The 26,526-nt window shown below is 37.0% G+C and overlaps 1 protein-coding gene and 1 long non-coding RNA gene across 7 annotated transcripts; one reads left to right on the forward strand and one right to left on the reverse strand.

The window, feature by feature from the left end:
- On the reverse strand, positions 5,744 to 10,983 carry LOC109714411. 6 transcript variants are annotated; one of them, XR_002217371.1, is made up of 3 exons: positions 7,634 to 10,983; positions 6,582 to 7,533; positions 5,744 to 6,300 (listed from the first exon to the last, which is right to left on the reverse strand). It is a non-coding gene; the product is annotated as an uncharacterized LOC109714411 (long non-coding RNA). The 6 variants fall into 6 exon arrangements; XR_002217370.1 differs by having other exon boundaries at positions 5,744 to 6,398; XR_002217368.1 differs by having other exon boundaries at positions 5,744 to 6,493.
- Positions 16,392 to 17,662, forward strand: LOC109714254. Its single transcript, XM_020238794.1, has one exon. It carries the CDS (start codon positions 16,777 to 16,779, stop codon positions 17,467 to 17,469), a length of 693 nt encoding a protein of 230 aa, XP_020094383.1. The 5' UTR covers positions 16,392 to 16,776; the 3' UTR covers positions 17,470 to 17,662.

A 26,526-nucleotide genomic window follows, 5' to 3' on the forward strand; every position in this document is an offset into this window, starting at 1 on the left:
AAGCATCAATCAAGAAAAATAACGTTATTAGATAAAATGGAGTTGGGGTAAAAGCATATATGAATATACTTGTGCGTTCTCGGATGGGACTGCAGAAAATATATTGTAATCGACTCATCGCGATATGCGGAACGCAATATTACGTACGGAAACAAATAGGATATTTTTCTAACGTACTTTCTCACCTCCCGTAACCCAATCTCCTCGCAATTTCAAACGAAGCCTAAAGTTAAAAGGGTTGTTGCAAAACGGCATATAGCTTAGGGGTCTATACAATTTTACCTATAATTAAAATATTATATAGACATTATTTGGAGCTTTATATTATTTTTTATTTCTTAACTAAAAACTTATGAGATTTTAAATATTATCCATTGATCAAAGTCTTTGATTAGGTAAAAGTTTGATTAAGTTATATATGTGTTGAGAACAGTTCTTGCCACGTAGAGTTAAAAAAAGCTTAATTATTTGTACAATGTAAAGTTAACAAATTAATGCATGTATTAATTAAGATATTGGGATTAATTATTGTTGGTGTCCACCAAACTTTAGGCATGGGGATATCAAATGGGTCCATTTGACTCAAAATCCCACCTGGTATGTTGGATAAATCTATATATTATATTCATTTGAAGAAGATACTAAAAGATAATAATAAAAGAAATTAAGCCGAAAAAAAAGAGAAAATACTATCTGTTTCGTTCATTTTTTTCAGAAAATAAACTTAGCTAGAATTATCCGTTTATTACTTGCGCTAGTGATGGTTGTTAAATTAATAATTTTATGTCATTAAAATAGATTATTAATGCACATAACATGGTGAATAATGGGCTTGGAATGCCAATTATATGCACTGAAATTGGCAATGATCCTGTGTTTTTTTTTTTAACAGAAAAATTTTCTATTCTTGTCGAGTAATAGTTCTGCATACGTAGTGAACGAATCAATTAAACACGGATTAAATTTTTCAGCTCGATATTTTAACAAATTAGCTCGTATCTGCTCGTTTAATAAACGAACGAGCACGGACTGAGTTCGAGCTTGCTGGTGTTCGACTCGCTGACAACCCTAATTTATTTGCAACTATGTTTGCCCCAGCAGAACAGCAGAAAGGTTGACAAAACCAGAGACAAGTTATTAAATCCTACTTGCAGTAAAAACAAAGGAAAAAAAAAAAGAAATGGAAAAAAATAATAATAAAAGAAAAAGTTTCTTAGCTTGGCAACAACCTAGCATATACATAAGTGTCTCGCTTTATAGGAACAAAAACTGCTTCAACACTCACCATCCCATGTGTTACCATTATTAACCACTCACTCCATTTCATTACCAACAATTTCGACCCCATGCCACGTCTCTTCCATGTTAAAAAAATAATAATAATAATAAAAGAAAAAATTATCAACCTATATATATATATATATATATATATATATATCTGCGTAGTAGTGCTGCGTTTGACGATACGTATGTAGGCGATCTCTTCAGTAACAAGGTATCAATCAGAATCAGATATGAACTGCTAGTTTACGTGATACTTATAACTACATATTATCGAATAATTTCGAGTTCGGAGGCAGGGAAAAGCTAGCTATGAACATATATTTTCTCTAATAGTTTGAATTTTATTTTGTTTAACAATGTTAGAGGAGTAAAATGCGTAGAAATTATATATACCTGAACAATATCATTAAATAATGGGCGATGGTATATAAAGATATATACGAGCAAGGGTACGTAGTATAATAACTTGAAGTCAAAATAATGTGAAAAAGTTGCACTTGGATTTAGTTTTTTTTTTTTTAATGCAAGATAACCCATATATATATATATATATATATATATATGGTCGAAAGAGCAGGCTAATTTATTAAAAGCAAAAAACCGATTACACTTTGCGCAAAAAGACTCTACCTGCAGAGTCTTCAAAAAGTGTCCTAACGAAGTCTATAGGAAGGTCACTGGTAGGATAAAAAACCAGTTTACTTCTTGAATTAAGCGCATAACTTGTTAAATAATCAGCGGTCCTATTGGCTTCATAATATATTTTAACAAAAATACACTGCATAGGGATTCATTAATATTTATGTCTCCCACATGATCCCATAATTGGAGAAATAGCATAGGGATTCATTAGTATTTATTTATATATATAGCAGCGCTAAGAACAGAAACGTACACTACAAGTGTCCTATTATTATTATTATTTTTGTTTTTGTCTTCTTCATGTGATTAAGGAGAGCATGCACCAATAGTTAGTATGTATTTATATAATTCTTTAAAGTTAAATTATAAATTCAAAATATAAAACATTGTTCTCTAATAATAATTTCGATTTTTAGAGACAAATTATCCTTTTATTCGATAGCTGAACAGAAAGATATGAATTCACGAATTCCATCAAAAAAAATTGGTGGATGCCTCACAAAAATAGGTCCCTCAATTCGTACCAAAATACTAGAATTAATCCTATGTGACATACATGTTATAACAATATAAATAATTTAATATTTGGTCACAATATTTCTCAGTGTTTATCTATGTTTTTGCACAGCAAATTTTTTTTCCAAATCAAATTACTTATGTTAAATAATTTTTTTTATATATTTTTTTGTTTAGAATATCTTTTCGCATCGATTTTGATGTTATATACTCCAACAAACGTCACCTTGCACCTTTTCAAAATTAATTTTTTTCTAGGCAAAGTGCATGCCACGATCAAAATGATGATTATTTTATGCCCCAAAAATGAGAGCCACACGTGCGCTGTATCTTGAGCTTTGGACATGCTAAAAAAGTTGAGCCAAACCCTAGAAAATCTACATATATAGGTGAAAATATGTGGAGACCCCCACCTATATATAGTCTCTAGGTCCCTCTCAACTTTTATTTTTCAAATTGAGACCTCTTTTAGTATCTAATTTTATAGTATTAAATGATTTTAGTCCAAGAAAATTTAAAATTTTACCAAATTTATCAAAAATATAAAAGTTGAGGGGGGCCTATTTTCATGCACTTTACTTCTAACTCGAGCCCTAGACATGCTCATGTGCTGTAGAATAAACCTGTCCTTTATTTTGTCTTTTTTTTTTTTGCCGTTTCCTAGTCAAAACATTATGTATGGTTAACTAATTTTGGCTCCAGACACTAAATGTTTGTTCCATCGAAACTGAATTTTGAGTTGAAATAAAGTTCCATGAATACTATTTTTTTTCTGCTATTTATTTCATAGTTGTGAAAGTGAAATTTCGTTAGTTCTACTGTTTGTTTGGTAGAAAGTATATGATGTAAAATTATTAAAAAATTTTAAAAATAAAAATGATATAATTATATTTTTTATATAATTAAAATTTAATTTTAAATAATTAAATTATTTTTTATACATAAATTATAGTAATACAATAATAAAATTATAAAGTAAAATATTATTAATACTTAATTAATCAATTTCTATTATTTTTTAATTGTACAAAGTGCAAACTAAATAAAAAATATTAAATAATTTTAGTTGTAAATGAAAGTGTTTTTTTACAAGAAAACGACTTTTTTTCTCTCCATTTCAACCCACTTTTATCCAAACAAACATGCCAAACTTAGGTGAACTCTCCAGTTTCAAGGTCTTGGTAAGTTAATGCTGACGTGGCATATCAAAAGTTATGGTCTTTTTAATGCATTAGACACGTCAGAACATGCAGTTTAGGTATATATATATCTTATATTTTACTTGACTAAAATTTACTATTTTATTAGTAGCCTTATCAATGTTTTTAAAACTAAAAATTTTATAAAAAATTGGTGAATTATAGAATGAGAAAGATTTACACCTATATTTACCGTACAGATAGTATTTTTCTATTATTATGAATGCATTCTAATTATGTTGAACTCACGTAACCTGTAATATATATCATGATTTGAAAATGACCTGAAGGCTTCTTCTGCTCTACTTAAGCTTTGAGAGAAGGTTTTTTTATTTTTATTTTTATTTTATTTTATTTTTTTTTGGCTCTCTATGTACTGAGATATATCTAATATTAATAGATAAAATAGAGTTTTAATGCGAACCCTCTTGTCTTGTAGTTCGGAAGTCAGATCCTGCCGCTCTAGTTTGTCGATGCTTTGTAGCTCCAGCTGTAACATCTTCTTGAACTTAGCAATGCTATGGAAGGACGACTTACACCAACTCATTGCGATATACAGAACGCGATATTATATATGAAAATAAATATTGTACTTTTTTATCATGTTTTTTCACCACAGGTATAGTAATACAATATTTTTGCAATATATCCTAAAACAAAGCCTGCTTATGGTAAACATTGCCGTTCACAATGTCTATTTGCTGCTGCTTATTTAAAGTAATAAAGCCTGCTTATGGTAAACATTGCCGTTCACAATATTTTCGCAATATATCCTAAAACAAAGCCTGCTTATTTAATTATTAAAGTAATAAATAATAATTTAAATATATTAATTAGATTAATTAATAATTTACTGCCATTAAAATTAAATTTAGATTTTAATTAATCTTGTTCTCATCAAGGAACAAGCTTGTTCCAGAAAATGGGTGGAACAGCAGTTTTAGCCTTATACCAGTTAGTTCCAGATTTTCGAAAACTACTATTTCCGGAAACCAAAACATTGCGTTTGGGAACAAAGGGGGGAACAAAGGCTTATTCCCCCCCTTGTTCCCGAACCAAACACTACCTTAGAGTTGTGAAACTATTTCTTGAGACACGACACAACAACACGATACGACACTACACTACACGATTGCTGATGGCATGGAATCTTGAGACCTAAGATAAGCATGGCTTGTTTCTTTTATTGCTTTTCCCTAGCAATTCGATTTTCAAAGAGGTTATCATTCTGCTTGGGTCTACCAAACGAAAAATTCTAGAATGCAACGGGTATATCCGTGACGTGGCATAACAAACTAATCAAATATCTCCTTTTAGAAATATATATCCCATCATGATTGTAAAAAAATATTTTTATTGTACTTTTGTTTGAAAAGAAGGAATATGATTGGCTTATTATTGATGACATGGTGCAAGTGTGATAGTGTAGAATTTCTCCAACTACCAAACAATGCGTGTCATGTTACAACGCAACACCGATATTTAGCAGTGTGACACCTACCACACTTAGCAGCTTGATAATTAATATCAATAAAAATTTAAAATTTAAAATTTAAAATTTAATTGCTTTACATTTTTAGCTCAGATTCATTTACAAATTAAAAATAAATGAAAAGAATAGCTTCCCACCTTTCACTTAAAAAAAAAAAAGGGTACAACCCAGTGACCCATTAACCTTTTATGTATTTTTTTCAACAATAACCAGTAAATTCAGCGCTTTCATTAAGAAAAAACAAAAAAAAAGGAAAAGACAAAAAAAAAAGGACACTGATTTAGATCGTGAAATGAGTGCATGAAAATTCCTAGCTAGACTTTTTGAGTTGTGCTGCACGTGAAGCGTTCCCACAATTTTCCCTTCTCCGCAGGAGCGCGAAAAGCTGAAATGAGCGGCCAAAGGAGCAGCCGTTAACAGTCCGTTCAAATTACTGACCGTTTGTAATACAAGTGAGAAGATATCTGAGATTCCAAATTCGAATCCTAATTTATTCATATTTTTAACTAAGTTTATTTTTTTAAAAAAATAAACAAAGCGAATAGCATGTTACCTTTCTGTCACAAAAAATTAAAAAAAAAACAGTTCTTTTTTTTTTTTTGAGAAAATATGTAGCAAGCTACCTGCTTCATTCATTAGGTCAAATGAACTGAGCATACAAGTTGGGGGCAGCTTGGGCCTCCGAGAGAGCGGCAAAAGGTTGAAAAAAGGAGTAAGAAAGAAGAAAAAAGAAAGAAAAGTGGAACAGAAAGGGAAGGTACATAGGGCATCAGAGTATAGTGGTCCAAGTGTTGATCAGTAATTTGAGCCGTTGAAGGGACCAGGAGACCGTGGGCGACTTTCCATTGAAAATAGAATTGTTTCTATCCGTCCAGATTACCCACCAAGTTGCAGCTAGAATGATCAAGCGTTGGTTTCTCGTCGTGGCGACAGGTAGTTTAGTACTTTCGGCCCAGAGACCTAAAGCGTCATCAGTACTGCTGACGTTCGCATCCAATCCTCCCGACGTTCGCATCCAATCCTCCCGTACTAAGAAGAAGATATCTGACGTAAACGCAGTTGCTGAAAAGGTGGTCGCAGCTTTCCGTTAGGACTGCGCAGAAAGTACAGTTCTGGTCTACGTGCATGCCGCGGGTGAGCAGTTTGTCGGCGGTGGAAAGTCTTTTTCTGAGAAGCAGCCAAATAAAGATCTTAATTTTGACGGAAATTTTCAGCTTCCAGATGTGCTTATCCGTCGGGACACGGACTCCTGCGTCCGTGATGAACTGGTAAAGGGATTTAACTGTGAATAGTTGGTTGGAGGTCCAACGCCATTTGACCGAGTCCGGCCTGTCACTCAGGCAGAGGCCTTGGAGCAAGCCTTTGAGCGAAAATTTAACATAATGTTTTGGAGCAAGCCTTTGAGCGAAAATTAAAAACAAAACAGTGCTGGAAACGAAATCCCTAACCTGCAAATGTTTTGAAGCATGTTTGGCTGCATGGATATGTTGTTCAAAATATCGCTTGTACCTTCAAGAAGCATGCAGTAATTGTTCCATGTAGAATATGAAAAAACAAAGGTCTACAACTATGCAATTTAACATAACAAACTCTAAACCAAATTATTCTCGGAATATGATAAATCATCTCATAACCATATTCTTCTCGTACTGCACAATATATCACCGAATTTGTTCCACAATTTGAAACTAGCTCACAATGTTACAACTCACGACGCACGCATAGAAGTAGCACGAAAATGAGAAGATGGTTATAAGAAATGAACATGAGACAACAAATTTAGTAGTAACCAAACTAGATTGCACCCGAGAAAGGGCATATTACATAAAAGTGTCCCTCCTCTATCTGACTCATAGTAACAGCAAGATGACAGGAAAAAGGTTATTTAAAAAACAAAAATCTAAAACTTCCAGGAATGATAGTTCGGCTAATTTACTGCTTCTGTGCTGTAGTGTATATGACCAACAACAATTTCAGAAAGGAACACCGGCACAGAACCTTTTAACCATTAATTTCTGAGCTAATAACCAGCAAATATCAGTTTACCTTTAAATGCTGTAAAAGCTGTCAACATTATCAAAGGATAAAATAGGTATCAAATAGACTGCAAATAAATTCAAAATTCAAAANGATAAAAAAAAAAAAAAAAAAAAAAAAAAAAAAAAAACGCCCCACGACTTGCAGTTTGCAGTTCTTTCAGATTGATATCTAAATGCCTTTCTGCCATGTAAATTGTGATCACACACAAATGAGGGAACATCACACAGATCAGCAAGAATATATTTCGCACTAAACATATAAATCCAACATAATCATCCTTAACTCAGAGGTAAAATTTCCAATCAAAGCGCATGTACCAAATGTAAAGCAGGTTCATCCACCTGCGTGAGCCCACTTAATCTGAAAGAACAAATGAATAGACGAATAAAGGTAATTAAAAAATAAAACTAAGAGAAAAGGAGAGCCCACTCATGTGCGGGTTCTGTAGACAAGTTCAAACCTTTGCTCCAATGCAGTGGCCTTGTAGGTCTAATGAAGAAGATTGATGGGATGTGCCTTGTTTCTGAGATAATTTTGTACCGTCATGTCCACGAGCAGTCCCACCAGGACAAAAGCCACCTACCACCTAATAGCGAAAAATTCTAGAATGCAACGGGTATATTGGTGACGTGGCGTAACAAACCAATCAAATGTCTCCTTTTAGGAGTATATGTCCCATCATGATTATAAAAAAATATTTTTATTGTACTTTTGTTTGAAAAGAAGAAATATGATTGGCTTGTTATTGATGATATGGTGCAAGTGTGACAGTGTAGAATTCCTCCCTAATAGCTTCCATTTCACCAAAAAGACCGACACCACACCTCATGGTAATCCAAGGAATTAGTTTAGGACGAGAACAAGAATTAGTACAGCTGCAGTAGAACCTGTAATTGCAGTTTCGCAATATCAGCATCGGATTCTCACTGCCATCCAGCTATGACAGGCTTTAGTGACAGTCTTCTAGAATAGCTTCTCTATTAGGACAGCAGAAGCCAGATGCTGTTTTGCAAATTAAAATATAAAACTTCTAGCTACGCAGAAGGCAGAAACGACAATCTAGGCACCCCAAAGCGTATGCACCGACTTAAAGTTTTCAATTCAAGTTAAACAGGAGGATAGTGGGAATGTATCATGAAAAAGCTGTCAGGGCATCTTTGGAATAGCTCCGCTCAAAAAGTCTTTTTGCAGCTCCGGCTAGGCCAAAGAAATTGGGACACCAAAATCATCCTCGAGCAGCATTTGCAGGTTGTGGCCGCAGAAACTTCAGTTAAGACATCCTTCGAGCAAATTCCTACATTGCTGTTTTACACCAAAGTTCACTAGTTAAGCAATAAATGGAAGTGCACGAGCTAGCTATCATTTTTCCCAACAGTATGACTCAACAATTACACACGTAAATGCAGTTTGTCACAGAATTGTCAAACAGCAGCATGTTAGCCTCCTGCAAATCTGACAAGTCGGACATCGATATACAGATGTAACAAAAGTTGTTTCTTTCCGCTAAGATCAGAGGTACAAGATGAGGTTGCATCTACTCATTGCATAAAGTCGTCCGGAAAATAAGAATGACCATTGATGTGACATTCAATTAATAAGAGACATGACGTACACATTCAATTTTTAACATAAAAATGCTCCAAATTATACGACAATTAGGAATATAAACATTGGCAGCATGTAGTTGCGGTGCCATAGAATGAAAGTAAATGTTCAGCGTCTAGTGAAAACAATCTTCTATTTGGAGCTGCATACTTCTGAATTTGTTTCAACTTAGTAAACACAAGTAAACATCAGCCTGCTGCAGCTACTATCTAGTTTGCATGCCTCCAGAAAGACTAAAAATTTATCATGGATGTTGTTGTTTAGTTTTGCCTCTTCCACTCATATGTCAAGAAAAAAAAGGTATCCCAAGTTTTGCATCTAACTACTAGCTGGGAACAGAAGATAATCCTCTTTTTTTTTTTTCTCAGTCAAAATTAGAAAGGAAATTAATGCAGTAATATACTTTACTAAGTATTTGCTTGGACAGGCAGAAATAAACACTTAAAAAAAAATTCAACATCCCTCAAATCCATATAATGGAAATGAAAAATCATTTGCATATAAAAAGGATAAAAAATTATTTGCGTATGAAAAGAAATTACGAAGTCCTTAAGATTCACAAAATAATAAAAAAAAATTAGTGTCCAATGACTACTATATTACTCACCATCTAAGAAAGAGGCTAACTGTATTGCTGGGAGTAGACAGCTTTATCTATGTTCTAGATGAAGAAGAAGATTATTCATACAGCATAGAGTCAATGTAAAGAAAATGTCATAAACTACCTGAACATTAAAAAAATTTCATAAACAACCTGATAAATATGATTTTAATTTTGACAAAATATCACCATTTGACGGTTACAAGCAACTAAATATAGAATGTTCAGGTTATTTTACGTTGTTTCCAAGTTCAGGGGCCGATCTCAAATTAGGCTAAATTCAGAGACTGGGTCTGGAACTTTTTCACTGTAAAGAATGGATCCTTCATATAACTCAAGAATATTGTTCCCAAATTATTTAGCAACAAAATTTATTCAAATAGAGGTACATTGTAAGAAATTAGATGGAGGTTTGCTGGTAAGGAATCAGGCTGCACGGATGAGATGATCTCAATCATTGTCTTTTTCAACTTCATTTGGTTAATTGGAACTCCTTCCCTGTTGTTAGAACGATCTTCAACTCCATAAATCATGATAAGGTAAAAAATGGCAGGCATCGATTTGTTCGTTCTCATTAGTCGATATTTGAAGGTCATTGTAAGTTGCCACCCGATGAAGCAAATCATACATCATCAGATGCATAATGCTAAATTCCTAGGTTAGACACATCGTACTCGTAAGGACAGAGGAATCATATATCATTAGTTGATATTTGAAGGTCATTGTAAGTTGCTGTGCCAGAAAACAAATCACATATCATCAGACACATAATGCTACATGCCTAGCTTATTAGATGCATCGTATTCAAAAGAGACAGAGGAATTATGCCTGAAGGGACCAAAAGAGTTCTCAAAATCATCTCATCTACCCAATAACATGCAAAGCACTTGGAAGACCACAATGCTACCAGAAACTGCCAGATCCATCTAAATCATGTTTTAGAACTCTGTATTAATTCTCAAAGTTTAAAGCCCATATATCTAATCATGTCCCGACAAGAGATTTTGCATTGCGGATAACATACGGACAAATCCATAAATAATTAGATATCTCAAACAGACATGAAAAGTCGATGTTGCGATCCAAATTTAATCAACTAAGGGAAGGAACCGCCTGCGACAAAAGAGGCTAAGTTCACAATCAGATTCAGCTACAACAAATCCGAGAATCACCAATGCTCACCAAACTCCCAAAGTGAATCAGGTTTTTACTCTGCATTAACTCCACTTCCTTGCTTCTAAATTAGGCGTTCAGTATACCTTAATTACTAAATAACAAGAACTTTAATAAAATTATGAGATATAAAACAAATTTGAAAGGGGGAACGATAGAAACTCCTCAATCAAAGGAAGAATCTCCAAAAACCTCAATGAATGAAGGCGATCGGAGCCAGGTTTTAACCCCACTCGCGATGCAATAATCCTCCGCTCCGAGAGCGAAGAAGAGCGTTAGCGCTTGGGATCGAGGGATTCGATCGGAGAGAGAGAGGACGTCGCCGGAGAATTTTAGGGCTTTCAGGAGGGAGAGAGCGTCGTCGGAGGAAGAAGACGACGAGCGGGGGAGGTGGGCCAAAAGAACGGTTTCCATTATTTTATGGGCCGTAATTACTAATGGGCCTTTCATGGATGGGTCGGCCTAACGATTATGGGCTCGGCTTGGGCTCTTGTTTAAGCCGAAGCAAACTCAAGTCGATGAGTTCTCCGAATGCAACTGCTTTGATGCTTCGGTGCGCGTTCGACAACTTTGGGTTTACGAGCTTGCAACTTCGGCTTGCGATTCAATCTCACAAGTTCCGCACATTCCAAATAACATGGTTGTCGAGTTCCGCCCAACTTCTAGTTCACGCACTCCACTTCACCCGTAACGACCACGGACCACCCCCTTGGACATGTTTAGGAGAATACTAGATCTCAATTACTCAAACTTCACCGATTTTTTCGGTTGCGTCAGCTTAGACCTGGATATGAAGCCGTTCTACTCCGACGTCAGAAGTTTGCTAACTTAACGGTTACGTTATCCAGCGCGCTCTCCCGGCAATCCCAAACGTAGTTTGAATAGCAGGCTCAGTACCGAGTCACACCCGAGTCAGACCCGGGCAGAGTGCACAATTCCCGGGGCTCGCGGGAAAAGGAGTTAGTACCCCAACTCAGGCGTGAGCCGAAAAGGACAGGCGCATAAAACCCTTTTTGTCTCCCACACAAACACACATGACACAACGCCCAACTCGGTTCGTTCTTTAACCTCGCTAGCTTTAAGAGGAGAAAAAGTAAATAAATAAATAAAATGTCCCATCCCAGTTCAAATGCTCTTATATTCTAATCGTAATTAAGGCTTCTTATTCCTTCTTTTTATCCTCGATTTTTGAGGGGTTATTCCCCGTCCCTCTCATCAAAAATCTCAAACTGTCGCTTTTCCTGTTGTTGTTAGCTTTTGTCACTTCGAAACCCCAAAGTGGCCCAAAATCATAATAGTTTAGAGCTTAATTAATGAATATAATATAAAGAAAAGAAAAGTGTTATCAGGACATTCAAAAGGATGAATAAATTTTATATTTATTTATTTTAAAATTTTTTAAAAAAATTTAGACTTCTAGTATGAATAAAAAAAGAAAAAAAGATCAGACAAGGTTTGAGATTGAACAAATGCTAATCCTGCTTGGCTTGAACTAAAGTTACGCATTTAGCATAATAATAAAAAAATAATTATTTTATAAGTAAAAAATGCTTTAATGATTCAAAGATTAAAAGTTTAAGATCTGCATAAGGAAATGCATGAGACTATGTTATTGGTGTATAAACTGTATTTTTTTTTTTTTGAGAAAAAGGTAGGACGCTATCTGCTTCATTCATTGATTCAATAAATTAAGCTACAAGTGTGGAGCAACTAGCCCCCGAAAAGGGCGGTGAAAAAAAAAAAAAATAAAAGTCCTTCACGATTAGCTAGAAGGCTCGAGAAGAAGATCCCACTCCTTGACGAGCGACTTGAGTCTGTGGGCTGCCAACACTGGGTTGGGGAGGATATTTCGAAATATACAGTCGTTTCTGACCTTTCAAGTGATCCACCAACATCCCACTAGATCGGAAAGTCTGGTTCGCTTCATTTGATGATCCTTTCTTTTCGCTTCATTGGGTTGTGTATAAACTGCATTGCTTGAATATAAATATGCTTTACTTGTATTATGCTCTTGAATTAAAAGATTTACAAAATCTCTTTGAGTTTTTAGTTAAACAAAAATGATTAGACAAATGAGTAAATTTAGGCATCGAAAAGTCTGAAATTTTAGATTAATTTACGCATATATTATAGACGTACACGTAGCACTGCTCTAAAAAGAATAAAGAGTGGGTGGCGAGTAAAAGAGAAGCACTTTTGTCCCATTTCAAGATTTGTTTAAAGTTTCAGTGACTACTTAATTAATTATATTACTCTTTCAATCTTATCCTTCTAATTTTATATCCCTTCCTTTGGAGAACAAAAAAGAAACCATGCTACCAACTAGAACTAAGACATATATGCATGTAGAATAAAATATGGACAAGAAAACAAAATTTAAGTGATCTGCTTAGTTGACAAGCAAAAGCAAATGAACAATACACATCAAAGTTAGTTCCAGCATCAAATCCTTGTCTATGTATGTGACTCTTTGTTGGCCTACCAACTAAATTTGCTAAGTTATAATCAAATATGATGGCACCTTGTTCTAAAAGATTTGTGTGTGTGCAATGTGAGGTGTGGTTAATTTCCTTTTGTTTCGCTTTCTCGCATATCACAAATGGAGCATCAATGACTAATCGTACGATTAATCGTAGTTAAATATGGATAATTTATTCAAACTGGATTCACATCTAATTGCATTATCATTCTTGATTAGGGCAAAAGTTATTAATACTCATAGCCCTCATGTGGAGCATATGATAATCCTCGAAACCAAATAGCAACTCTCTATTGTTTAGTGGTTAATTAGTGTCTAATAAATGTGAACTCATATACCAAATGATTTTAAGTAACATTCTCTTCTCATATTAAACTATTTCAACATGTAACTACAGCTCACATGTGTACACCAATGATTAATTAGAAGAAAAAAAACATATGTTTATTATTATTATTATTATTTTTATAGAGAGTTGGTTAGGTTTCGAAGGGGAATATTAAAACCGTTTACTTGTTAGAACACAGAAAAAAAAAAAAGAAAAAAAAGAATGACTTCAAAGTAATCCAAACTATGACATTATACTACCCCACATGCTATTTCCATGGGACCTTTTTTTTGGTGTCTATATATGTTGTGTTTGTGTCTTATTTTTTTATTGGATTTTTCACTTAATATATAGAATTTGGATGATTGAAATTTGTTGGGTAGCATTTTTGTTGATTGATGTCACATGCTAACTCCCAATAGACGACATTAAAACGATATTACTTCACAATTTGTAATGCTTTATCCAGCGTGAGAGAGTACCATGGTGAATTATAGAAAGGTTCAATTAATGAACTTTATAGTTTTCATCTTATCGAGAGGAAATTTTCATAGTTTAAGATGATGATAACATTTTGTAGTTTTAAGGAAACACAGCGATAATGATATTATCGGAATTACTATTGACAAAGAGATTTATTGTATCTACTCCTTGTTCATTAACGGAATTTAATCGAAAATTGAAATGTTAATATTAGTATTTTATAAGAAATGATGCAAAGCAACGTTACTGGTTTTGTACATACTAGCAGTAACGACATTAATGGAGCTTGAGGACAATATCTAGTTATTAAATGAGAGAGATATGATTCATTTCATAAAATCTCCACAGGGTTAGTTTCGTCCAAATATTGTAGTAGTGAATGCGATGTATCCCAAGTTATTCGACAATTAAATTCGAGTTTAAATGCAAAAAATGTAGGATACCCCAACAAGCTATAAATATTTGGTAATCATAAGTTATGTTTAGCTTTAATTAGATTGTACTTAGACAAAACTCCAATCAAACATAGTGTAGTCTCTTAACCCATGAGATCGCGGGTCGCACGAACTCAACTTAGTTTTGTCAAATTTGAGCAGCAAACTAAACATGCCGCTGTCCCATTTTTTTAAACTGATAGATTCAATGTGTGAGTTACACACATCCAAACATGTCTCGTTCATGTTTCGATCATTTTGTTTTCGCTGTTTCTATCTATTATATATTGTCAATAAACATCAGTTATCACATCTAAGAATCAAGGTAACAAATGCAGTATCTATCAAATTAGAAAAATTTTTTTAAATGAAAGAAAAGGCCAAATCATTGTATTCCCTAATTGCCTCAATTCCCCCAATTTGATGGGCCCAATTTTCATGCCCAAAAATATGCCTTTTTCCATATAAAAAAGCAAAAAGATTAAAAAAAAGTACTATTAATTAATTTTTCTGTTAGAGTCAATAATTTTATTAACAATAAAATGAAAAGAATAAATAAATTTATAGAAATTTTAACTTAATTAATTAAGATAAATTTAGAAAATATTGATTTAGAAAATAATGTCAAGGACACAGTCATCTCTAATAAATATAGCATATAAGATATATCTGAAATTGATTATATTGTAGGCTTTGTAGCACGTAAGATAATAAAGAGTCAAATAAATGCAATATTATAACTTCCTTTTGAAGGATATTTATTGTGAAAAAAAGTATTTTTCTATTTTTATTAAAAAATAGTGCTATTTACCAACCTACTAAGATTTCGTTTGAGATTGCGTTACGTGCGGTGAGAAACGATGATGAAAAAATATCATATTTGTTTCCATAAGTAATATTGCGTTTTGCATATTGCGGTTAGTTGGTTAAGATATATTTTTTCCGGTCCCATCGGAGAACACAGAAGTATATTCCTATATATTTTTTCTTAACTCCATTCTATCTAATAGTATTTGACAAACCTCGATACCAAACTAAGCCCAAGGTATCGTTTGGGATTGCGGAGAAATTGTTTTACGTGCAGTGAAAAACGACAATGGTAAAATACCTTATTTGTTTCCGTACGTAATATTGCGTTCTGCATATTGTCGTTAGTCCGTTACAATATATTTTCTGCGTTTTCATCGGAAAACACAGAAGTATATTCCTATATTCTTTTTCTCAACTCCATTCCTATCAATACCAAACTAAGCCTAATTTAGTTTAAATCTTACGCTCCCAATCCCCATCCAGGCCAACATTTTTTTAAAAAAAATCTTATCAATTTTTTAATATTAAAAATTTTGAAAACAGAACTTTAAATTTTTATATGAGTGAATGTATTATGGACATGATGCTCATACGGTGCAATTTTTTTTCGTTATTTGATAATATTGATATCCAAATGATCGTCATTCTTTTTGTATGAAATGAGGCAGTGTATACTTTTTGAAAGTTGAGGGTTCCCATACATTTTATTTTAATATATTTTTTTTATCAAAAAAAAGAGTTTGGAATTTAAAATCCGTTAAGGCAAGGGGTGTACTCGGTTTGATTTAGTTCGATTTTCCGAAAATTTTCAAATCAAATTCACAACCGGACCAAGCTGATTTAGTTCAGCTTTGTTACTAGTCGATTTTCAGTTCTGTTCGGTTAAAAACCAAAAAAACAAAATTAAAATTGAACCAAAATTAAATCAAATTATTTTCAAAAATAGATTAAATAAAAAAACCTGTGAGCACTCGTAAACACCACCACCGAACCACTCTGCTTTGTAATTTGCGACTGTACTTTCCCTCCCGCGACCCACACTCCACCCCACGCTGTAAAAGCCCTCTTCAATCAACACTTGAGTGAATTGAATTCATTGAAAATAATAAATAAATAAATAAATACTATAAAAATAAATTAAATTTATATATATTATTATATGAAGAGCTACTATATTATCAGAATTATATAAAATTTGATGCTTCCGACATTTTAAATAGTATTTTTAGGATTAAGTCGGCCCCACAGGATAATAGAATTGAATCAAAAATTAAGAATGATGAAAAAAGTTGAACGAAAGGTCAAAAAGTCAAAAGCAACGAATTTTTTATACTTCTGATAGTATAGTAACGCTACTCTATTATTATTATTATTATTATTATTATTATTGTTATCGTTGTTGTTGTTGTTGTTATTAGTATTAAATTATATTTAATATTTTTATGATGGTACTGGGGCCCAAATTCCAAGACCAACACCGATGCATCACCTCCTGGGCTGCGATAAAACACCGCCGAAAGGAAGGAATGGAGGAAGGTCCACCACCAACACGCACATACAAAAGTTACGAAGCCCCTGCTGCCGCATCCTCCTCTTGTGTTGAATTATATTGGATTGGATTAGAGCGTGGGGGGATTGGGGAAAGGAAAGGAGAAGTCGGCGACGAGTAGGAAATCCGGCGCCGACTTCAATGGCGACGGGCTGGGTTCGAGCCCTGCGCTGCAAATCCAATGCCGTCGACGACGTCGCGTCGCCGCCGATTTCTCTAAAGAAGCCCCTCCTCCTCCCCATCTCCTGCGCCGACTCCTCGCTTTTACCGAAATACCCCTCCTCTTTTCCCAAAATACCCTCCGCTGCGAAACGTCGGCGCCGTGCTAGGGCTAGTAGTAGTAGTAGTAGCAGTAGGAGCAAGGCGAAGCCCTCGGCGTTCCCCGCCTCGCCCATGGCGGCGGCGGCGGCGGCGGCGGAGGGGGGGGCGTTCCCGACGCTGGCGGAGGTGCCGGAGGGGCACTCGTCGCGGCGGGTGGTGGAGATCATCTTCGTGTCGAGCTGGGGCGCGGCGCCGTTCCCGGGCGAGATCGAGATGCTCTTCCGCGTCCACAACCCGGCGCGCACCGCGGCGCGGTTCGAGGAGTACCGCGACGCCGTGCGCGCCCGCGCCGCGCGCTCCGGGGAGCCCCGCTGCGCCGCGGACGGGAACGAGGTGATGCGCTTCCACTGCGGCGGCGGCGGCGGCGTGGCGGCCGAGGGGATCTGGACCGAGTCGGATCCCGAGTCGGAGGGCGACTCGGTCTCGCTCGGCAAGGGCGAGCTCGTCGTCTTCGATCGCCGCGCCGTTCTCCCCTGCTTCCTAATCATCTACAAAATTAACACTTCTAATTAAAATTTTTGGCCATTTTCTAACTCGTTTCTGTGACTAGATCCTAATTTTAGTGTTGTGTTGTGTGGTGTGTGGTGTGTGGTGTTTGTGCAGTGGACCCAAAATAGAATTTTTTGGGTTGGTAGGCTAAAATGTGATGTAAAAGATGCTCTTTTTTTCTTTAATTTTATGGGTATAGAAACTTTTTTATGTTATTTTTTTGTGTTTCAGAAAAAAAATTATAGCTTTGTGTGGTGCATGCTTTGCTTTTGTGGTGCGACGCTGGTACAAATCTACATCCTCAGAGATTTGTCCGAGTGTGGTGTGGTGTGGTGTGGTGTGGCTTTTGTTAAAAGCAATTTTGACCTTTTGTGGCCATGGCAAAAGAGATTTTGGCCTTTGTGGGGTGTGAGTATAAATTCCCCAGAAACTTGATGGTAACGTTTGTAAGATCCAGCCCACTACATCTTTCCACACTTTTCTTTTCTTGTTTTTTTATTTTTTTATTTTTATTTTTTACCTTTTTCTTTTTTGGTTTAATTTGCTTTTCCTCCAAGTAGATTTACAATGTATCACAGAAGCGCTTCTCTGCTGCAATGCTGCTGCTGCTGCTGCTGCTGCTGCTAGACTTGTAGTTCTTGTTTAGTTGCAGAAGCCGAGCCAAACAGCGCTACAATGATCGCTCAATCAACTTGGAATCCGTCGACCGCAAACCTATTTTTGTGCTGATATTGTATTAACACCCACGAACGAAATCGCTCCGATTGTTAGCTAGTATTTGAAGATATATATTTTGATACGGGACAGTTCCGCAAGAGAAGCTATAATAAGATTATTGATGGAATTTTGCTTCTCTATTTTTTCAAAAATTTTTGGACAGTGAGACAACTGTACTACCTTGTCCCGTTCATTCATGTTTTCACTGTGTCGCTCAACAATTAATCATACTTTGATTAGTTTGCTTTTGTTTTTTTTGTTTTTTTTGTTTTCCTGAGAAAGAGAAAGATAGCACGATTATCTATTTCATTCATTTAGCATATAAATTTATCTACATGGGTTAAAAACATGGCCACGAAAAAAATATGAGGCAACGAAAAGCTAAAAAAAAAAGGAAAAAAAAGAGACAAAGACAAAACCAAAAAATCAAAGAAAAATAGATAAATTTCACTCCTCGCTCAAACCAAGTTATTAAGAGCTGTAAAACTCCGTTCATTTTCTATCCACGTCTCAAATTCATCTAACAGACATTGGGAGGTCAAAAAATTAGTTTCTAAAAATTACGTTATTTCTTTCTTGCCAGATCATCTACCAAGATATTGTAACTCTCGTTAGATTCTTTGATGTTGTCCCTTGGAGGCTGTTCTTTAACAGAAACTCCCAGACACTCCCGACCTCCGTCACATATCCCGAAATATGCCTATCTTTTAGAATGTTGAACATAAACAATTTACTGATTATACATTCTATAAGCAGATGATCAACAGTCTCGCTGCCGCAGTCTCAACTCACCGTTGGTTTCCGGACCATTCTCTTTTGGATATATTATCAACCATGAGTAGGCATTTGTTAGCTGTCCCTAAATAATGTGGCAAAACTGTGAATGCCATTGCCTTGTGTTGTAATAAAGTGCCAATTCAAACCTAATCCTCTAAACCTCTAAAATATCATTTTAAATATCCTTTCAAATGTATAAAACTATCATCAATATCCCACTGAACTAAGATGAATGGGTGATGATAATTTTAACTAAAAAGAAGGCGGGAAAGAGCGACAGAACAATTCGATTTAAATAGCTGTTTGGTAAAAGAAATCTAAAGTGCCAAACTAGTCCTAACTAGGGCATTAACTTTATCCAGTACAAATGAAACCCTGTATTTTTTTTTTTTTAAACTTCTCCTCCTTTTTTTCTTCTAAAAAGGCCCGCAAATACATTATTGGAGGCAACCGTAATAATAGGTCTCGTTCGGACCCACTACATGGAAAAGTCTAAATAAAGGATCTTTCCATCTAAGCTAAGGTGAATTGGTGATAGTTAACTTTATCTGAAACAGAAAGAGAACAATAATAGTAATTATCACTCACGAATAGGGACAGTACATTCAATTGAATGGTCCCTGGTTAGGGCAAGTTGGCCGAGATTGCCTTGCTTTACGCCGCTACAACGGTATGGTTCACATGCACCTCATTCACTCACTCGCATAAATTGTTTTTAGTCCAAAACGATAAATAAGAGATGTAGGACTACGGTGAAAATTAAATTGTATACTAAGTAATGCTACGGAAATATATATATATATATATATATATATATANCCTGTCATTTCTGAACTCTCGAAATGACGCGAGTGACCAGCCAACAAGGCTCAGCGACTACACAAAAGCTCACGAAGCACCGTCGGAATAATTCTGAACCAAAACCGCGTTCCGTCGGCGGATTTTGCCGACAAACGCACCGAAAATACATTTCCGATCTTCGCAAAGGTTCGGGGCCTTGGACAATCAGTCCAGAGATCACCCACAGCCTACCCATGCTGCCAACAGCAGCCGCAACAACCGGAATTGCATAAAAGCCCTTTCGAATACCCGAAATCGCATTATTTCATGCGATTTCGGCGCTTTTATGGTCTGTCTGCACAAACCAGAAGTGAATCGGCCGAGCCAATATACCCATTGATAGGTTTCGACGTGCCGGAGGCCGTGCTCACCTTTCGGAGCAATTTCGGCCACTGCGGAGAGCCTGGAGTGACGCGAAAATCTGCGAACAGCACGCACAGCATGAAAAACGTGCTTATCTCGCTAACTAGGGGCTCGCTGACCCTAATTGAGGTGAGCACTGTGATCAGGACTGACAGACTATCATCGTGCTCACCCCCGGAGGCATTGGAACAGCCTCGGGTCGCCGGAACAGTGACTAGAACAGGGAATCATGTGCAGGACAGCAGCAACAATGCTTACCGGCCAGGGCAGAGCTAGGGCTAGCCGCCGGCGGCCGGACGGCGAGCGCTTCGGCCGGAGGTGGGAGCAGATGGTCCAAGGGGTCCGGGGAACCTGCTGGCCGGCGGCGGGAGGCGGCCGGTGGCGCGGCGGAAGAGATCAATTCCTCCAAGTGGCTCTCGAGTTCAGCGCTTCCCGGCGGCGCGGCGGCGGTCGGAGGAGGTCGGGGCGACGGCGATCCTTCGCCGGAGGCCGTGGGAAGGGTGGTGCTCCCCGCTGTGGGCAGCGGCGACGCGCGGAAAGGAGGGAAGCCCAGCTTCGGCCCGCACCAAGTCTGGGCGGTTGCAGGAGCTTCAGGCGGCGGCCGGCGGTGGTCGGGGACGCCGGGAAACACGCGCGTGAGGTCGCTGACAGAAGAGGGAGGCGGGGCGGACCGCCTCGAGGCGGCTGCAGCTCGCGGCCACGAGCTGACTCGAGCTCGGCCCGAGCTGCAGCAGATTGCCGTAGATGGTCCCGACGGCGCCGGCGGCGCGTGCGGACGGCGACGGCTGGTAGGGACGGCGCCGGGGAGATCGAGAAGGGTGGTTCATCCAATCCCGAGCGGCAGCAGGGCGAGGAGGAGGAGATCTCACAACCTCGGCCAGATCTGTCCAGGTTGGCCGCATCCTGCCAGGGCTGCGGTGGCGGCGCTCCGGGGCGGTCGGGACGGCGGCGGCCGGCGGCGATGATGTTGGAGAAGGGTCTCTGCCAGAGGGTGCAGTCTCGACGTGGATGGTCACCCCTCGAGCTCAAAGACCAAAGAAGATGGTGGCTAGGTGGAGATGATAGTAGAGGAGAGGCCGATCCTGGTTTCCGGCGGCTGGGGAAGCTCGCCGGCGGCCGGGGCGCGCGCCCTGCTAGGGCATGGACCTGCAGATGGCGGCTAGGGCACAGCTGGGCGCTGGGTTGAGTAGATCTAGGGTTTCGTGCATAGAAACCCTAGATGCACATTGTATACAAAGTGCAATTTTGCACAAAAGTCCACCGAACTACAAATTTCAACCCTAGTCCTTCACAATGGGTAACTCTCGCGCTTTTGCACCTCCACAATCGATCTCGCGCGATTCGGTACATAAAATATTACGACTTTTGCGAATTTCCCGATTTTCCACTCTCGACCCCTTAGCGAACTTATTGCAATTCCCAAAGATCCGTCCATCGGATTTCCGATCGGATCACGCCAACGCGTTCAGCACGTCGAGGCATCGAATCTAGCATTTCGTTTCGTCCGATTTGATCTCCGATTCACGACGAAATCCATTCTCTCTCCAAAAGGCCAAAATGATGCACAATTACATAAGAAACATGTATTTTCAGATTTTCTCGAAAACCGTGCATCAGATCTAAAATCCGTCAGTGCCATTGGTTCCAGAATAGCTGAACCGTTCAAAACGAGCTATTGGATCGCTATGAACGGAGTCCGATACGCGCCGAAAGCCAACTCTACTCCGTGGCTTCTCCGGAAAACCGGAGTTACTATTCACTTAAGTGAAAACTAATAATCGCGTAACTTCTCCATTTTAGCTCATTTTCTCCTGAAACTTGACGAGTGCTTATGTAATTAAATTACACACATAAACATCTTCAACAGAGAGTTTAGTTGCACTGTAAAAATCTCAGTCCTTACAGATTCGTTCTTTTTTTTCTTTTTTTTTTCTCCCTCCATCTCTCTTCCTCTTTCCCCTTCTCTCCAGTGGCGATCTTTATCCCTATCCGACCCTCCGACGATGCCACGACACGAGCCGTGCGCACCCCCTTGTCGACACCTTCCGCGCCGCGTGCTACTGTTTCGATCCCGGACTCGCCCCTCCGCACCGACGCCTTCCGGGCCGTGCACTACAGGATCGATCCCGAACGCGGCATGCTCCCTCGGCCCCATGAGCTACTCGAATTGATCCCGGGCAACGATCTGAGGATTTAGTTCTCCTCAGATCTAGTTCTCCAACTGCGGCGGTTCTCGCACTTCCGATCCCTGACGCCGTTCTCGAGTGCGCGAAATTTTTTAATACCAAAAATTTTTTATATCACAAATTTTTAATAAATAAAACATAATAAAAAATTTTGTATTTACCTTTTTAGTTTTAATTTTGAGATAGTTAAACCGTATGCTACCTGGTAATTTTTTAATTCTTTAATTCTAGATTAAGCTATAAGTGAAATGCTCAAAAAGGGTCAGTTGCTTGAAGAGAAAATTTTTAGTGCCTACTTCTAAAATTTAGATGCTAATTCACATAGCTAGAGTTGTCCAACCTATTTGTAGAACATAGCCTTAAATTATCACATAGCTAGAGTTGTCCAATCTAATTCATATAGCCTCAAATTATCACCACTTCAACCTTCAGTTAATCTAGGAGGTTAATTGGAGCAAATCGTTCAACAAAAGGACAGCAGGTTAATTGGAGCAAATCGTTCAACAAGAGGACAGCCTATTCATAGTAGGAGAATACGAATTTCTTATCGAAAAAATCATTATTAGTTATTTACAAAGAGAATGCCTTACACATCACAGATTTGTCACACAAATGGCCAAGATTTCTCCATTGCTTTTCTTCGAATTTCTTATCGAAAAAACTATTATCATTTATTTACATGTTAATTTTAATATTTTGCGCAGGTGATTGATGGCATCTATTACAAATTTTCTTGAAGATAGAACAGTTTGGTGCAAATGTAACAAGATAGCTATAATAAGAACTTCACAGCAAGCTAGAAGTAAATAAGGCAATTTTATGGATGTCGAAATTATAGAAAGAATAACGATAACTATTGTGATTTTTTCATGTGGTGCGATAAAGTAAATTCCAAAGAACTTTTAGAACAAGAAAGTTCTACTCTTTTAAATTTAAAGGAAAGTGTAGACCTTGAACTAGCAGCATCTTCTCCAAAAGCTTCAAATGAAGAGATGCTTCAATGCAACAACTATAAGTTATCTAGTTTGGTTGAGCAAATGGAGAATCTGAAAAATAGAGTTAAAAAAGCTTCTACAAGGACAACAGCAATGGTGGAAAGAATTGAAGCCGAAAGAAAAATTTTTATTGTATCATTTTAGCAATTATATGTATTAAACTTTTATTCGCCTAAATGTAATATAAACCCACTATGTTCATTTGAGGTGTATGTAGGATAGAGTTTCTCAAATTTAATTTCTGAACCAACCTTGACAATTTCATGTGCATTCTCGATGATGTGGCGCAGCTTCGTCTCGGATAATAGAAAGCTAGTAGGAATTCCTGGTGACATAATCTTCTTCTCGTTTAATTTAGAGACCAATACTGGATCGAAATCCATGAAGACTTCCTGTGAATTAAATTTAAGCAGACAATAGGATTAAATTACATATAGTAAATCTTTAAGTGCTTATATCAGTGATGAAAATTACAAGTGTCTCTTGCTAAGAATTGCTGGCCATGTAAGTTCAGTTAATGCACTTGATAGTACAAGCAACTCAAACAACTGTCTGTAATTTAATGTAGGAAAAAACATAATTTAGAATGTGTCATCTATAAAATAATTAAGGAACATTCGTTGTGATAGATTGAGGTAAGAGGGTTTGACATTGCATACTTATCATCACGCAACTGTTCTCCACAATGTCATTATAGTCAACAACAAAACAAATGTTTCTACTCTCATATGACTAGATTTATGAACGAATCACGATTAGAGCAATCAAAACACCCACTTAGAAGAAAGAGAGAAAAACTTATCAGCACCCAAATCCTAAATGCATGCACATTAAACTGCATCTATGTGTACTTCAAAATTATCAGCATACATCTAACAAATGAAAAGGCAGATGCAATACAACAATACTCTACCACAATCGAAAAAGTAGTGCAATACAATAATACGTTACCACAAAGAAAAGTAAGGCACAATACAATCACAGTCCAAACTATCACAATTCAACTAATACAACAATACTCTATCACAAAGAAAAGTAAGGTACAATACAACCACAGTTCAAACTATCACAATTTAACTAATACAACAATACTCTACCGCAAAAAAAAAAAGGTACAATACAATCACAGTCCAAACTATCACAATTCAACTAATACAACAATGCTCTAATATAACTATAGTCCAATTAACACAACACTGATTTGTTCTTGCTTTCAAGTCTCTTCGTCATCGGTTTCTTCAAGTTTCTCGCTAAAATTTGGATCATTAGATGACACTTCATCAACAATCTGCAAATAATATTAATATTAGCATACTGTAAATAATAAGAAATGTAAAAATATTTGAAGAAACTAAAGAAAAAATAATTTATTATACCTCCTTACAAGTCCTAATGTTGTGTCATTTTTTACCACATTACTTGCAAGTTCCTGGCACCCTAATCTCTTTTTCAATGGGAGGCTTAAACCTTTGTGGCTTTCTCTTTCCTTTGCATTGTGATTGAGGAGGATCTTTAATCGTGCATTCTGATGCAAGCATATTTACTTGGTTTGATTGTGAAATTACGATTCTGTGAAGATCTCTTGAAGGCTCCTTGATTGTCGCTTCCTCACTTTCAAACATTTGATTAATTGATGTTAGTGATCTATTCCTTCTCAAATTATCTGACATGTAGTTTCATGTGCCTTAAAACTTTTCGAACCTTCAAAGATAAATTTTCGCATTTCTAATGTGAGGGAATATAACCTTCGAGATCTACAACGAGGATCCACCACTCATTTCTGCACTATTAGTTGGTATTCTCTTTTTTGCATTCTTAGTGGGATGTTATAAATCTCAATATAATGCATTACTTTAAGCGCATGAGCACATAAGAGGCCATAAAATTCAAACAATTTACAAGTACAGGATACTATATTTTCGGACGTTACAACAGTCACTATATATGTGCACATCCATTGTCTTGAAATGGACGAGTGTGATATAGGGCTGATCTTGTGTATATAGTGAATCCTTTTCCAACTAAATCAACTTATAACCCGTCATCACCCTTAATTGAGTCTTGAATTCTAAAAACATATTTCTTGTGTATATGCGGCGTGCATCTTTCTCAATTGGATCATCTAACCATAAATTGGGCTCTCCATCCTTTGTCATAAAATCCTCTAAATCCTCTCTCTCATATTGATTATGTGCCATTTTCTTAAATTGCATGACAAACTTGAATATTGATGTATGCGCATCTAACCATATTTTTGCCACGGCATTCATACTTTCACTACGTTGTGACGTAGACATATTGGCAAAGAAAGTATCTCGAAAATATGCAGGGATCCATTGATATCGAATATTCCATAGCAACTGAAGATGGTTATTTTCATGCAATTCATACTTATCAAGCATTGCTGTCCACGTATACTCAAACTCCTCAATACTTAAACTATAATTTATGCATTCTTTCAAATCATTTTCAAAGCCATCCTTAGTGTTATAAAGCACACCAAAATGCTCCTTTGCTTTTCTCATTCACATGCCACTGACAACACCTATGAACGGTGGTTGGAAAGACTTCCTCAATGGTCGTTTTCATAGCAGGATCTTGATCAGTGATAATAGCTTTTGGGTGTCTACCATACAAGACTTTAATCCATGGTTCAAATAACCAAGTAAATGTATTAGCAGTCTCATCTCTAATGAGAGCACACCCAAAAAATATAGACTGCAAATGATGATTAACTCCTATAAAAAGAGCAAATAACATACTGTAAGGACTGAGATTTTTGCAGTGTAGCTAAACTCTCAGTTGACGATGTTTTTGTGTGTAATTTAATTACAAAAGCACTCGTCAAGTTTCGGGCGAAAACGAGTTAAAACGGAAATTCTACGCGATTTCCAAGATTCACTTAAAGTGAATAGTAACTCGATTTTCCGGAGAAGTCACGATGGGAAGTTGGCTTCTGGCTCGTATCGGACTCCGTTCCTAACAGTCCAATAGCTCGTTTCGACCGGGTCAGCTGTTCTGGAACCAATGGCGCTGACGGATTTCAAGTTTGACGCACGGATTTCGAGAAAATCCAAAAATACATGTTTTATATGTATTTATGTGTGTNTGCTACACTAAACAGACCCTGCTTGGACTTTCTACATTCAAATGCTATTTTGGGACTTGTCTGAGGGCATCTGCACAATCTTTTTGCTTTCTTA

Source organism: Ananas comosus, linkage group 8 (assembly GCF_001540865.1).
Source record: "Ananas comosus cultivar F153 linkage group 8, ASM154086v1, whole genome shotgun sequence".
Lineage (NCBI taxonomy): Eukaryota > Viridiplantae > Streptophyta > Magnoliopsida > Poales > Bromeliaceae > Ananas > Ananas comosus.

Excerpts from the sequence above, each read along its gene's own strand:
- LOC109714254 (XM_020238794.1), top strand. The coding sequence starts at position 16,777 with ATGGCGACGGGCTGGGTTCGAGCCCTGCGCTGCAAATCCAATGCCGTC.